At 33.8% G+C, this 14,493-nt stretch overlaps 1 protein-coding gene across 1 annotated transcript in view; it reads right to left on the bottom strand.

Annotated features, from left to right (window-relative positions):
- The window catches only part of SPAG16 (sperm associated antigen 16), an 838,437-nt gene that overhangs the window by 765,355 nt on the left and 58,589 nt on the right, over positions 1-14,493 (bottom strand). Inside the window, exon 9 of the mRNA XM_020288215.2 lies at positions 8,610-8,719. Within this exon, the coding sequence (XP_020143804.1) occupies positions 8,610-8,719 (110 nt within the window). The remainder of the gene's footprint in view (positions 1-8,609; positions 8,720-14,493) is intronic.

Raw genomic sequence — 14,493 nt, 5'->3', positions numbered from 1 at the left:
AAAAATAGATTATAAGAGTTAACTTATGCAAGGATAAGTTATGAAAGTACTAAACAAAGGGGAAAAATAATATCCTTTTGTCTCTTTAACAAAATATATATAATTTCTAAAGACCTAAAGGAATTAAGATAAATGGGCAAAAACGAACACTCATCTATTGCTTGTGACAACTTATTCATAGCTTATGAGAAAGCTGTTATTTTATTAGCTATATTGGTAGTGTAAGCTAAGTTTTGAAAAGCCATTCTTATATAACATATATTATTGGTTAATAAACATAAAAGCAATGCATCTTAAATTATTAATGACAACTAAAAGCTATTTTTAATATCTAAACTTTAGCAAAAGTTTTTTCTTATAATAATCTTTGAATATTTGTTGCTCAACCAGCTGCTGCCTGGGCAAATAATCTAATAATAATTTTAGTATAGGCTTTTTAAATTCCTTTTCTAAAAATTTTTTAAATTTAAATATGATGATGATGTAAATATTTACCAAAATATAATAGGTATCTGTTTCTTTTAACCTTTGAAAACATTTGAATTATTAAGATATAAAACATTTTAAAATTTTTGTTATATATAGTGTTATGTTTATATATGCTCCCCAACATGCCCTTTTTCCCCTCTCATATCGAGAAGAAATATGTTTTTATCTAATTATTTTATTGTGATGAAATACATATAATGTAAAAGTTACAATCTTAACTAATTTAACAGTATAGTTTCATGGTATTAAATGCATTCATAACATTGTGCATCTATTACCCTCATCCATCTCCAGAACCCTTTCCATGTTGTAAAACTGAAACTCTATACCTATTAAACAATAGCTTCCCATTCCCCTCTACTCCCAGCCCTAACAATCACCATTCTACTATCTGCATTTATAATTTTGACTACTCTAAGTATTTCATATATGTGGAATCATACAGTATTTGCCTTTTTGTAACTGGCTTATTTCACTTAGCATAATGTCCTAACGATTCATCCATGTGGTACCATATGCTAGAAATTCCTTTCTTTTTAAAGCTGAATAATAATCCATTGTATGTATATATCATTTTTGCTTATTCATCCATCTGCCAATGGATACTTGGGTTGCTTCCATGATTTAGATTTTAGCTATTGTGAATAATGCTTCTATGGACATGGGTGTACAAAAATCTCTTCAACATGCTACTTTCAATTCTTTTAAGTATATACCCAGAAGTATAATGCTGGATCATAGAGTAATTTTATTTTTAATTTTTTGAGAAACTTCTATACTGCTTTCTACATTAGATATAACATTTTACACTCTAACAGTGAACGAGGGTTCTAATTACTCCATATCCTCACCAACACTTGTTACTTCCTCCTCTTTTTTTTTGGATAGAGGCCACCCCAGTTAGTGTGAGGTGGCATCTCACTGTAGTTTTGATTTATATTTCCCTAATGATTAATGATGTTAACTGTCTTTTCATTTTTTTATTAACCATTTGTAAATCTCATTTGGAAAAATGTCTATTCAAGTCTGTTTTGCCCATTTTTGAATTGGATTTGTTGGGATTTAGGAATTTTCTATATATTCTGGATATTAATCTCTTATCAGATTTATGATTTGCATATATTCTTTCCCATTCAATGGGTTGCCTTTTTGCTTGGATGATAATGTCTTTTGACATCCAAAACTTTTAAATTTCATGAAGCCCAATTTGTCTATTTTTTCTTTTGTTGCCTATGCATTTGGTGCCATAGCTACAAAATCATTGTCAAATCCAATCTTAAGAAGCTTTTGTTCTGTTTTCTTCTATGAGTTTTATAGTTTTACCATATGTATATGTAGGTCTTTGATCATTTTGAGTTAATTTCCATATATTGTGTTAAATAGGGTCTAACTTCATTCTTTTGCATGTGGATACCCAGTTTTCCCCTCACCATTTGTTGAAAAGACTGTCCTTTCCCCATATAATGGTCTTGGCACCCTTGTCAAAATCATTTGACCATATATGCAAGGGTTTATTTATGAACTGTCTATTCTATTCCATTGTTCTATAAGTCTGTCTTTATGCAAGTACTATAGTGTTTTTAGTACTGTAGCTTTGTAGTAAGTTTGAAAATCAGGCAGTGTTGAGTCTTTCAGCTTTGTTTTCTTTTTGAAGATTGTTTTTGCCTAATCAATGTCCCTTAAAATTTCATCTGAAACATTACATGGGTCTTTTTTTTTTTTTGAAAAAAGAAATAATTGGGATTTTAATATGTATTGCAATTGAATCTATGGATTGCCTTGGGTGGTAACAACATCTTAACAATATTAAGTCTTCCAATCCATGAACATGGGATGTGTTTAGTCATTTATGTCTTCTTTAATTTCTTTCAGCAATGTTTTGTAGTTTTCATTGTACAAGTTTTTCACCAGTTTGGTTAAGTTAATTCCTAAGTACTTCATTCTTTTTGATACTGTGGTAAGTGGAAATGTTTTGATAATTTTCTTTTCAAATTGGTCATTGTTAGTTTATAGAAATGTAAATGAGTTTGTATTAGGTTCTTGAGTCTGGAAACCAGATTATCCCCTTCCCCAGAGTTTGCTATTTTTTATTATTGGTTTTATTTATTATTTTTGGATTTTAGATTATTATGGACTGTCTCTATGCCAAGGATCAGCCTAAGGCATAATTTATTGTTTTCTTAGGTCTTTTCTGAGCCTGTACCTATCCCTGGGCTTGTGTGGTCACTTTTTAATTTTCCCCATATATGCAGTGGTTTTTGCACTTTAATATCTGGTCCCAAAAAGGGAAAAAAAGAAAAATGAAGGGGAGAGAACACCTTTGGCCTTTAAATACCCCCTGAAATTCACTTCAGCTGGAGAAAGAGGCACTGGCAAACAATAGGGGAAGGTGAAACAATAAAGGCTATAAGTCTCTTTGCCTGTACCTCTGTGATGAGAAGCAGCAATGAGAGAACGGAGCACACATCTCTGATATTTGGAGATAGGATATTTTTGTCCACTCTGGTTCCTACAAGGTGCTCCTGCAACTTGTGCAAAGCTGCCTGCCACAGGGCTGGAGTGGGTAAAGGGTAACTGCTACTGCGTTTAGAGCTGAAATTGACCGAAATTAACTTTAATTTACTGTCGATTCTTCCCCATGGAAGTTGTTAAGATTTCAAAAGACTCTAGAGTTCCAAAATAGTTATAACAAACAAATTCTGCTAACACCATTGTTGTGTAGATAAAGAGATATTCTTGGTTCTTCCTATTCTGCCATCTTCCCAGAATCCTCCTCTCTGTGTTTTCTTGGTAACATCTTTACAGCATTTTAAAACATAGTTTCTAGTAGAAACCAACAAGGGATATTAGGAAGATAAATATGTTTACAGATAGAAACATAACAAAATAGATAAGGTTTTTTCATTAGGGTAGAATTTTCATTTAAAAGAGCATGTCTATACTCGAACCCAAAAAAGACTAAGAAATACTTTAAGCAGCAAAAGGATGAAAGAAACAAGTTAGTAGTCCCTTACTTCCCTAATTTTCTCCCTACTTTATTAAGTCACTTCAATGACATTGTTTTTTTCACCTTTCCTGTGCTATCATTGAGTACATAGGTCAAGACACAAGGTGAGCAGTTTTTTAATATACTATTAAAATTATAATCTAACTCCAAATTTAACTCTACAAGGAGTCATTAAAGCAATGGATTTGAACTAGAGTACATGCCATGATTTTTTTTTTACTTTCTACAATGAAAAAGAAATTCTATGCATAAATATTACTTTAAAACTTTCACATCTACATAGAACTCTTCCATGCTGCTGCTCCTTTGAATATGTTGGCATATAGAGAGTTTCACATGTATAATCACCATTCTTAGTCTCAATGAAGTAGTCACTTTTTTTCTCTTAATTATGACTTATGTAATTGTAAAAGCATCCAATTAATTGCATAATGGCTCTTATTTCCTCTAGGATAAAATATATTTCACAAGTAGAATGAAATTACATTGTAATATATAGTTATCTTCACAAAGACTAATCCATTGACTATTTTGGTAACCTACTGAATTGCTTAAAAACTTTCAGAAGAAAATATCTTTCCCAATCTTCACACAAATTGTTTCCCTAATTCAAGACAAAATAATTTAAACAATGAGAATTGACTTTAAAGTACAATCTCATTATTAAATCAAATTTACAGAAGGAAAAATAAAATGAGATTTTGTGATGTTATGAAAACATACATAGGAATTCTCATGGCATATCAGAAATCCAGATACCTAACTGGCTTGAGGAGTAAAGATATACAATAGTCTAAGGAAGATCAGACCAGTTTATAGAAGCATGTATAAAAAACAAGTTATCATTCCACACCACAAATAATAAACTACCAAGGGGCAGTCTAGGAGACTGCTAATGTAGTCCATGGAGACCAGATGTAGAAGGGAAGAATGAGAATTAAAAGGAAATAGAGGAACTGCAATAGGTTGTGATGGTTTTAGAAGGCGTTCCATAATCTCCACCAGATCCCCCTTCCCCCACCAATCCAATCAAAATAAATATCTAACCTAAGTAAATTTTTTCTAGAAATGACATTTCAAGATAAATCGCTTAGGTTCTTTCCAACAAGATTTGAATTGATAACCCTCCCCAACTCCCATATAGAATTTAGAACCTGCCAAATAATGTGAAAAAGTCATTAAAGAGGGCCTGAGAAACATTGGAAAGAATAAGATTAAAGATGAGTCCATAGTTTTATTATCTAGAAATATTACAGAACATCACCAATCATAATGTTAATCAAAATGGATAAATAAGATACCTACTAATACTTAATAAACTTTGGATTTCATGATTAATATGCAAAATGAGCTACTTGGTGCAAACAAAAGGACTATAATTCATGGCCCATATTTTTTTTTTTACTATTTACAGATATGCTTAAGAAAAGATACAGTTTTGGAATGTCAGGAGAATTTAAGGTCCTATTAACTTGTAACAGGAAACCACTGCTACCTGTGGTGCAACTATTCAGGCTTTTTTTTTTTTTTTTTTTTTTTTTTTTTTGAGACAGAGTCTCACTTTGTTGCACAGGCTAGAGTGAGTGCCATGGCGTTAGCCTAGCTCACAGCAACCTCAAACTCCTGGGCTCAAGCAATCCTTCTGCCTCAGCCTCCCGAGTAGCTGGGACTACAGGCATGCGCCACCATGCCCGGCTCTATTCAGGCTTTTATCCACTCATGAATGAATACCACTATTCAGGATGATTAGTGTAATCTTTTGTAGACTGATTAAAATCTATAATCTTCTAAAACAATGAAAAACTTATTTAGAGTCAACCCATAGACCCTTAATTTTTTGTTTCAATTCAATAGAAGAAAGTTAGGGACAAGCAGAGCAAAAGCTAGGTAAAGAATGGTCAGCAACATACTAAGTACTTTTCAACCTTAGCATCATAGGAGAAGACACATTTTTATTATATGATGATAGGAACAGTATCAACAACATTAGTCACATAGCTTTTTTATTTACTTAATACTTTCACAATTTCTAAAGCACCTATATACATATATTATCCAGTATGTCCATAAGCTCATATGAAAGGAGACTGCCAAATCCAAGAGAAATAGGAGTGAAATATTACTGTACAATCATTATTCAAGAATTAAATCAAGTACACAGAAAGTAATGGTTACTTACTTAATGGGTACAGATTGAGAATATCATCTAAGTATCTGGAACATATGGAATGTGCCATATGTGATATCTTTACTGGAACAGATCAAAATACTCTCTAGTACTAGTTCTGAGGCCACAGATTTGGTAATTGTTTTACTCTCTATTTCTATTTGTAAAGGTAGTTAAAACAAGTTATCTTTACATGGCAAAGACAGCAGTACCATTTAAATCCTTTGCCTCAGACCCATATAAACTCTATCACTCTCTATTAAAATATAATAATCCTTATCATCTTTATATTCCACTATATTGATAAAATAACTCTAAATGGGTCTGGTAAGCAAGTCGTGGCAAGTACTCTAGGTGTCTTAGTATGACACATGTACCAGAGAAGAAATACACACCAAGGAAATTCTGAGGCTTGGAGTATGATGAGATAATACTTCTAAATAAAAGACAAATTTCTATACCTTATATCCTCCATGTTGAAGAACATAGTTTAAGTGATATTTGGAACAAGAAAAGGGTTGCAAGATATTCTGTCCATTGGGCCGTATCGCCCAGCAGATTCAATGTTTCATAAACTATCTGTGAAAAATGAAGATGCTGTAGAAAGTCCCAATAAGAGAACCATAGTACTGACCTCTAGACTTCTAGAAAAAAAGTCATGCCCATCTTTGTTGACAACTATTCTTACCTATTCTCCTTTTACGAGTCAGCTCCTAAGTATGTTCATGAGCTCTCATAGACACAGAGGACTTATAATACCAAGTGACCTGAGTTTCTCATCAACCCATTGTACTACATATGGTATTTTTTGTATTTCCCTACAAAAGAATAAGAATCAGACCAACAGCAAGTCTTGGTATCCTCTAAGACAGGCGTCCTCAAACTACGGCTTGCAGGCCACATGTGGATGTTTTTGCCTATTTGTTTTTTTTACTTCAAAATAAGATATGTGCAGTGTGCATAGGAATTTGTTCATAGTTTTTTTAAAACTATAGTCTGGCCTTCCAAAGCTCTGAGGGACAGTGAACTGTTTAAAAAGTTTGAAGACCCCTGCTCTAAGACATTAAAACAATGCCTTCAATATTCTGGTGAAAAAATAATTTAAACCTAGAACTCTGTATCCAGTCAAATATTAATTCAATGTAAGGCAAAATAAGAACATTTCAGCTGTGCGAATACTGAGATAATTTATCTCCATGGGCTTTTTTTGAAAATTACTCAAGGAGATACTCCAGGAAAATAGAAAGAGCAATCCACAAAGGACAATGTGAGAAATAAGTTCACAGGGGCAGAGCTGAGTGTAAGCCAAGGAAAAAAAGTGAGGTGTATTTAAAAGAAGTCTCTGGGCCCATGCACTTCAGATATTCTCTTTCCTTCTATATGGTTCTAGTCACCCTAGTTAAGTTAATAAGAAATTATATTTACTTACACATAATGCATTTAAATGCTGTTTTATGAGATTAAATTTTAGTATTAGCTTATACCGAAAATAGAATTAGGATGGCAGAATAAATGTAAATTTTATCAACATGGTAATATGCCTAATAATGTAACTCAAATCAATCAGTGAAAGTGCTCTAAATGCCTTTTTTCAGAGAGGTGTCAATATGTACCACCTAAAGTGAATAATAAAAAAAACTGAAATAGAACTTAGCCATTTGTTATAATAACTGTAAGAAAATTAAGAGAGAAAGGATTCACTTAATTCTACAATTTAGCCTTTTTGTAAGGCCACAGTTTTTCTAGTTGTAGATATTACAACAAATATTTTACTGTAACAATGTAAAAGAATGTACTATGTATAAATATGTCATGTACTTGTCCTATATTTTAGTAGCTTTTTGTCACACTAAAATGTCAATCATACATTAGTAACATAAACTCTTATAAGCCATAAGGATTCAGTGAATAAATCAATAAATCATTTCTAAACATGGCATACTACTTAAAGAGGATGCATATTATCATCACAACTATCACCCCCAAAATTCTTAACTCTGATGTGTATCTACTTCAAATACCATAATCCATAAATTAATAGTGATGATAAAGGCACAGTAAAACACTAATCTGAAAACCACAAAAAATATAATAATCAAAACCTGAATATAACCTAAAAGTGTTTAGTCTTTATTTTATTCAAATATTTTATACAATACCAGATGCCAATGTATACCTTAGAGGAAGAAATGTTATTGATAATAGTTAAGTAAATGTTATTATTTGAATTCATAAAAAATCCATTTTTCTTCTAGAATTACTATTACTAAAAGCTATTATAATTGTAAATATTTTCATTTTAAAATCAATGCCAGATATTTTAGAACTCTAATGTAACAACTGTCTTTAAGAAATTTCATTATGTGAGCTAGATTTTTATGTAATTTTCATAACAATAAACTAAACCTCTCACAGGTTTTACGTAATTTTTTTTTCATTTTATCTCTTTGACTAGACATTTTATTACCATTTCCTTTAATCATTATGGAAGATTTTAACTATCTGTTTCATTACAAAGCAAAGGTTTCAAGAAATAACGAGATTCTCAAATGGGGCATAATGCTGGCTCAATCTAGTTTTAAAGAAAACTAAGAAAAGTCTGAAATTATATTATGAGAAAAGAAAACAAGAGATGATCTGGGAGTGATATCTTTTGTGCAGAAGTAATTTTAAGCAGAAAAGTGAGCAGGTGAACAAGATGGCCATGATTTCACTGGAGTGGGTGGGAGAGTGATTAATTGAGCTGTCTCTGCCACTAATAAGTATGTGTCCATGAATTACTTACTGTAACATTTGGGGACCTCCATTGTTCATATATAAACCAAGAAGCTTGGAATATATAATCTCTAATTTCCTTTTCCAGTAAAATAATGATACTGCATGATTGTATAGATCTTAAGATCTGAGAGTTAAGTATGAATTAATGGAAAAAAATAAATATCATACCTTTTTATTGTCTTTCATCTTTGTTTTATGTTTGATTTGTTCCCTGGCTTCACGAACACCTCTCTGAGTAGGACCTTCTGGAGTATTTTCTTTTTCATAATTGTGAGCAACTACAAGACAATACAATTTATTCTTAATATTTGTACTGCTTATCTGTATAAAATAATTATAACCCAAAATACAAAACTGGGATCTTAATGATGGTATATTTTTCAAGTGTTAAGCTAATGATATTCAAGCCCTAACAAATGCTTTAAGCACAGTCTCAAAGTTCAGTTCCCAAAAATGCAGGTGGTGTGACTACAAGGTTAATGAAATGGCATGGTGAGCCAGTTAGAGAGCACAATCATGTTATTTCCAAATTCTTGTAATTGTGATATTTTGTGTGTTTATAAACAAAGTTAAGGAGGGCCAAAGGATAAAATGGTAATAAATGACAAAATTTCCCAAGTGAAACTGGATAATAAGAGATTTTTTAAAAGACAATATTATATTAATAAAATATTACCCATGTTTCTCAAAGTTGAGAAAAACAAAAAGGAAAAACACAGGGCAATATTCCACTATAGTTGTGACACTGGTCTCCTAACTCTCCTGGACATAAAGAGCAGTCCTAATGGAATCAATCACCTGGGGAGGGAGGAAATGACAGTAAAAGTCTTTCTCTTTCATCTCTTTCCATATACAGTACAAAAACATATTTAGGTACACATAGTTCCATCTGTATTTCTAAAGAACAAGCCACTTTCAAAAAACTGATAAGGCAATAATCACTAACACAGAAAACAAATAATTCAATGTTGCAAATTATAACATTAGATTTATAATAAAGACAATAAACACAAAAATGCCTGATAATTTCAATGTCAAGGCAATTTCAATGTCAAGAATCCATAAAGCCTGGGGAGCAGATGCCTGGCATTTAGTTTCTTTCCTTATCTGACTAATTGTTTTCTATTCAGTATCAGTTATAGACAAACAAGAAAATCCTCAAAATAACCCCGATAATAACATAAAAACAAAATGTTTTGTGCCATAACACCCTGAATGTGCCCAATCTTGTCTGATTTTGGAAGCTAACCAGGGTTGGGCCTGGTTAGTACTTGGAAGAGAGAATGTCCCATAACTCAGTGCTACATGAAACTTCTTGAAAGAATTGGGTATCCAGAGTGCCTCTCCTCCCTGAATGGTGCTAAAAGTTAGAGCAGTGGTCCCCAACCTTTTTGGCACCAGGGACTGGTTTCATGGAAGACAATTTTTCCATGGACTGGTGTGGGGTGGGGAGGGATGGTTTGGGGATGATTCAAGCACATTATATTTATTGTGCACCTTACTTCTATTATTACATTGTAATATACAACTCACCAAAATGCAGAATCTGTGGGATCCCTAAGCTTGTTTTCCTGCAACTAGATGGTCCCACTGGGTGATGGGAGTCAGTGACACCCAAAGTGTGTTGCTTATGTCCAATCTACTCTGTAATCTCATTTTGGTTGCTGTCACCGAAGAAAACCCTGCTTCGCAAAGATAAGATGTTGGCAATGGAAGTGGGCTTTTCAGTCCTTTTGTGGCAAACTCAGAATGTTCTCCCTTGACTTTAACCCAGAACGTATGGAGATTTGAAGCTGCCACAAACATACTTTTCAGTCACCATCATTTGGGCTCTCAAGCAGTTGATCCTCTTCTAACTTGGACAAAGTTGATTCATCTGGCTTATTCACAAATGGGTTGAAGAGCCATTCCTTCCCAGTTCAAGGGTCTTTTGTGGTTGGACAGTAGTGCTCAAATTATTTTGAAAGCTGAGATAGGTGATCATGCACCAGCTGGGAGAAAGAAGGCCCGCCTTAGTCTCTTTCAAAATCTCTGCCAATGTTTGAAACATGTCAAAAATCCCAGTGTTCATTGGCTGTCCCCATAGTTCCAGTTTGGCTACTTTATTGGCCTACTTAAACACGGTTGTTGTTCTCCCTTGAAACGACAGGTTGAGTTCATTGAGCCAGGTTGAATGTCACACACGTAAGCAAGTTTTGCAACCCATTCTGGGTCACTGAAATGTGCTGCCAGGGGTGACTGTTTTTCTAAAAAACATTCTCTGGAGTGGCTCTCATAACACAAAAACTCTGACCATTGTTCTTCCTTTAGAAAGCCATCTCACTTCTGTGTAGAAGACAAGATGTGTGCTCTCCATCCATCTCCTCATGGAGCTGCATGAACAGACATGAAGGGCATGTACTTTAATGAATTTGATAATTTTAATCACATCCTACAAAACGTTGTTTAGTTCAGGTGACATTTTTCAACTAGCAGACATTTCACCATGGATGACACTGCGTAGACTCACATTCAGAAGTGACCTCCTTGACCTGAGTAGTGAAACCAGAAAGCCATCTAGTCATGGCAGCTACTCCGCCCATGCTCATACTGACACCTAATGACCAATTCAGTTTCCCTAATATGTAATCATTCAGACTTGAATGGTTCTGCAGCTGTGGTGTTGGTTGGCAACAAAAGTGCACATATCATCATGCACATCCTCCAGAAAAAAATACCACACAGAAATAGAATTTTTGCCTTATTGTCAACATGGGTAGATTCATCCACCTGGATTGTGTACCACAGTGACTCATTAATCCTAACAATTGTGCCTCAATATTCTCTATTTCATCAATTCATCCAGTTATGGTGCGAGCTAAAAGAACATGTGCCACCTTTTGAACTACAGCATCTCCTATAAGTTCACAGCAAATGGCCTTAGGAGCAGGCAGGATCAGCTCTTCATGGATAATAAAGGGCTTCTTAGCCTCAGCAACGCTGATGGCCACTAAGAATGATGCTCTCAGTGCAGTCACATTTGATGAAGTGGTGGCCTTCAATAATTGTTTTCATTCTTCATTTTCATGTTTTATTCCTTTTGAAAAATTCCAAAGATTGTCTTTTAATGCAGAGTGCTTGGACCCCATGTGGTGAAGCAGTTTTGAAGGTTTCATGGCTTCGTTGGATAGCCAATCACCCCATATTATACAAAGCAGGCTTGTAGAATGTGAATCACCTGTTGCAATGAACCTGTAATTTGATGAGGACTCTTGGTATTTTTAAATGCAGCTTTTTTTTGTTGGAAGTTTTAGAGTCTTGTGGTGTCTCATCACTGGGTCTTTCCCCATTTTCAAAGAAGCTCTTCAGCAACATTTGTTTCTTACTCATTTTTGCTAGGGTTAGCTTATGTGCTTACCAAAACTGTGACTGAGACACGTGCACAATGCAGGAAAAAGGCATGGACAGAAATGGTTAATACAATAATGGGTGGGCCACGCACAGACTAAAATAAGTGTCAGATTCTTACTTTAAGCCTGCCACCAGACGCAGCTGTGTAATTGAAATGCGTCATGTTCCTTGTCACTATCAAGTCTGCCACCAGATGCAGCTTTACAATTAAAGTAAGTTGCTCACTTGCCATATAAAGTCTGCCACCACATGCAGTTTAATTGTCATTAGCCACTCACTGATAGGGTATGGATATGAGTTTGTAAGCAATTGATTTATTATGGTCTCTGTACAGTCAAATCTCTTTGCTAATGATAATCTGTATTTGCAGCCGCTCCCCAGCTCTAGCATCACTACCTCAGCTCCACCTCAGATCATCAGGCATTAGATTCTCTTAAGGAGCCTGCAAGCTAGATCCCTCACATGTACAGTTTACAGTAGGGTGTACACTCCTATGAGACTCTAATGTCACCACTGATCTGACAGGAGGCACAGCTCAGGCAGTAATGTGAGCAATGGAGAGCAACTATAAATACAGATGAACCTTTGCTGCTTGCCTGCTGCTCTCTTCCTGCTGTGTGTGGCCTGGTTCCTAACAGGTCATGGACTGACTGCAACCACTCCATGGCCCAGGAGTTGGAGACCACAGAGTTAGAGTCCCACAGCCTCTAGGAAGCCAAAGTCTGGAGGAAAGGCCACAATTACAGCTTATTTAGAGTAAGGGAAATTTTCACTTCTATTAATAATTCTCTTTTATTTTATTTTCCTCTTCACAGACCAGGGGTGTCAACCTAATTATGATAATAATTAAAAATAATAATAAGTAGCATTTATGCCTCATGATCTTCTATATAACATCCACTGTTCTAAACAATTTTACATGTATTATTTTATACAATTGTGTCAATAACCCTGGGAATGTCACTACCTTTTGCTCCCTTTTGTATATGAGAAGGAAATTCACCTAGCAATAGCCAGAGGAAAGAAAGGAGAAAGCAGCAGGAAGATAAACCCAGGTCTCCAACAGATAATTTGAGAAATATGAGCATATTTTATGTAGCATGCAAGACACTACTAAGCACCAGTTTGTAAGAGAAATAAAATTAAAAAGAAACAAATATCATAAGAATAAAAAATGAAAGTGGAAAATACAAAAGGGCTTGGCTTATGATTATACATTGTTGTTCCACAGGCAAAATGAAATTAAAAATATACAATTTAATAAACTCTTAGAAAAATATTCAACATTTAGAACCAAAAGTTGAGAATAAACATTGCAAAATGCTTCTCAATTATTTCTCAATGCAGCAAAATGTGATTTCTACTCTCCATCAAATAAACATAACTTTTACTCACACACAGATTTATAGAACAAATGAAAGGCTCAGAAATTAAAGTTTGTGTCACATTCATGGTTAAGTGCAGATAAGCCTCAAATTCCAAATAGCTAAGCTCTTAATGTTTAGTAATATCCTACTAAAGTTCCTGTCTCCATCACAGCATCCTCATATTTGCCATCTAATGCTTATTAATGACAAGGCCCATAACACTGACTGGTGCTGTGCAGTTTAGCATATTTTACTTGAGTATATTAAAACATTTAAGGAAGGCATAATTCCATAAGAGATATAAAACAAATACCAAATAAACAAGCACATCTTCATTTACAGCATTTTAATTATTGTACCTTCAAGTGCTAAATTTTACCTATTCAATCGTTGCTTCATGTATGCACACATTCAACCAGTGTTAACTAAACATGCTCAAGCCCCTGTCTAACTATCAGAAACATGAGTACCTTCATTTCTGTGCCAGTTACTAACTCCCTTATAAATCAAACACAACTGACAGGAGAATTATTTAACTAAAAAAAGGTTTTGAAGAAATTATCTATAATTTAGCCCAGAGAAATAAATACAAAATATCTAAGGGATTAAGACACATATAAGCTAAAATTAAGAGTAAATTCACATCTAATAAGAATTCAGAAAAAGGCAACAGAGTTAAAGTGAAAGATGCCATATCTGAAAAGATAGAATCTCTTATTTAATTAGACCATATAGTCTATATAATCACGAGAACCTGGCATCTCCTAATATCAATACAATTCTGAGAAGGAAAAAAATACTAAACTTAAAAATCAACAATTAAACTATAACAAGTAAGGAGTACTTTGGTCTACTGCATATGGAATATATTAAGGAGTACACTGCTTTACTGTTAATTTTAAAAAACTAAATTAAGGGGCACTTTGCTTTAAAATATATGACATTTATTTCTTCTTTAAAGCTCTGAAGTCAGTTTTCATAATCTTTCACTTCACCAAACATTTCCAATTTCTAGCAGTTCATCTGAATTTACAATGTCCTAGGATAAACTATAAGATATATAAAAATACAATCACATGTATTATTATGAAATGGTTTGAATACAGGCATTATTGAAGTTGTAACCTTATAGCAAACCAAAGTAATACAATTAATAACTACACAAGTGTAACAATCAAAACCAGATTTCATAACTTTTTTGAAATTAATTTGCAAAAAATAGAGCTTTATCTCATAATATGTAACACTAATGTGCTTTCTGCACAGTTCCTGGTAAATATTTGATACATTACCCT

Source organism: Microcebus murinus, chromosome 8, assembly GCF_040939455.1.
Source record: "Microcebus murinus isolate Inina chromosome 8, M.murinus_Inina_mat1.0, whole genome shotgun sequence".
Taxonomy (NCBI): Eukaryota; Metazoa; Chordata; class Mammalia; order Primates; family Cheirogaleidae; genus Microcebus; species Microcebus murinus.
This window is presented reverse-complemented; position numbering and strand designations above follow the sequence as displayed.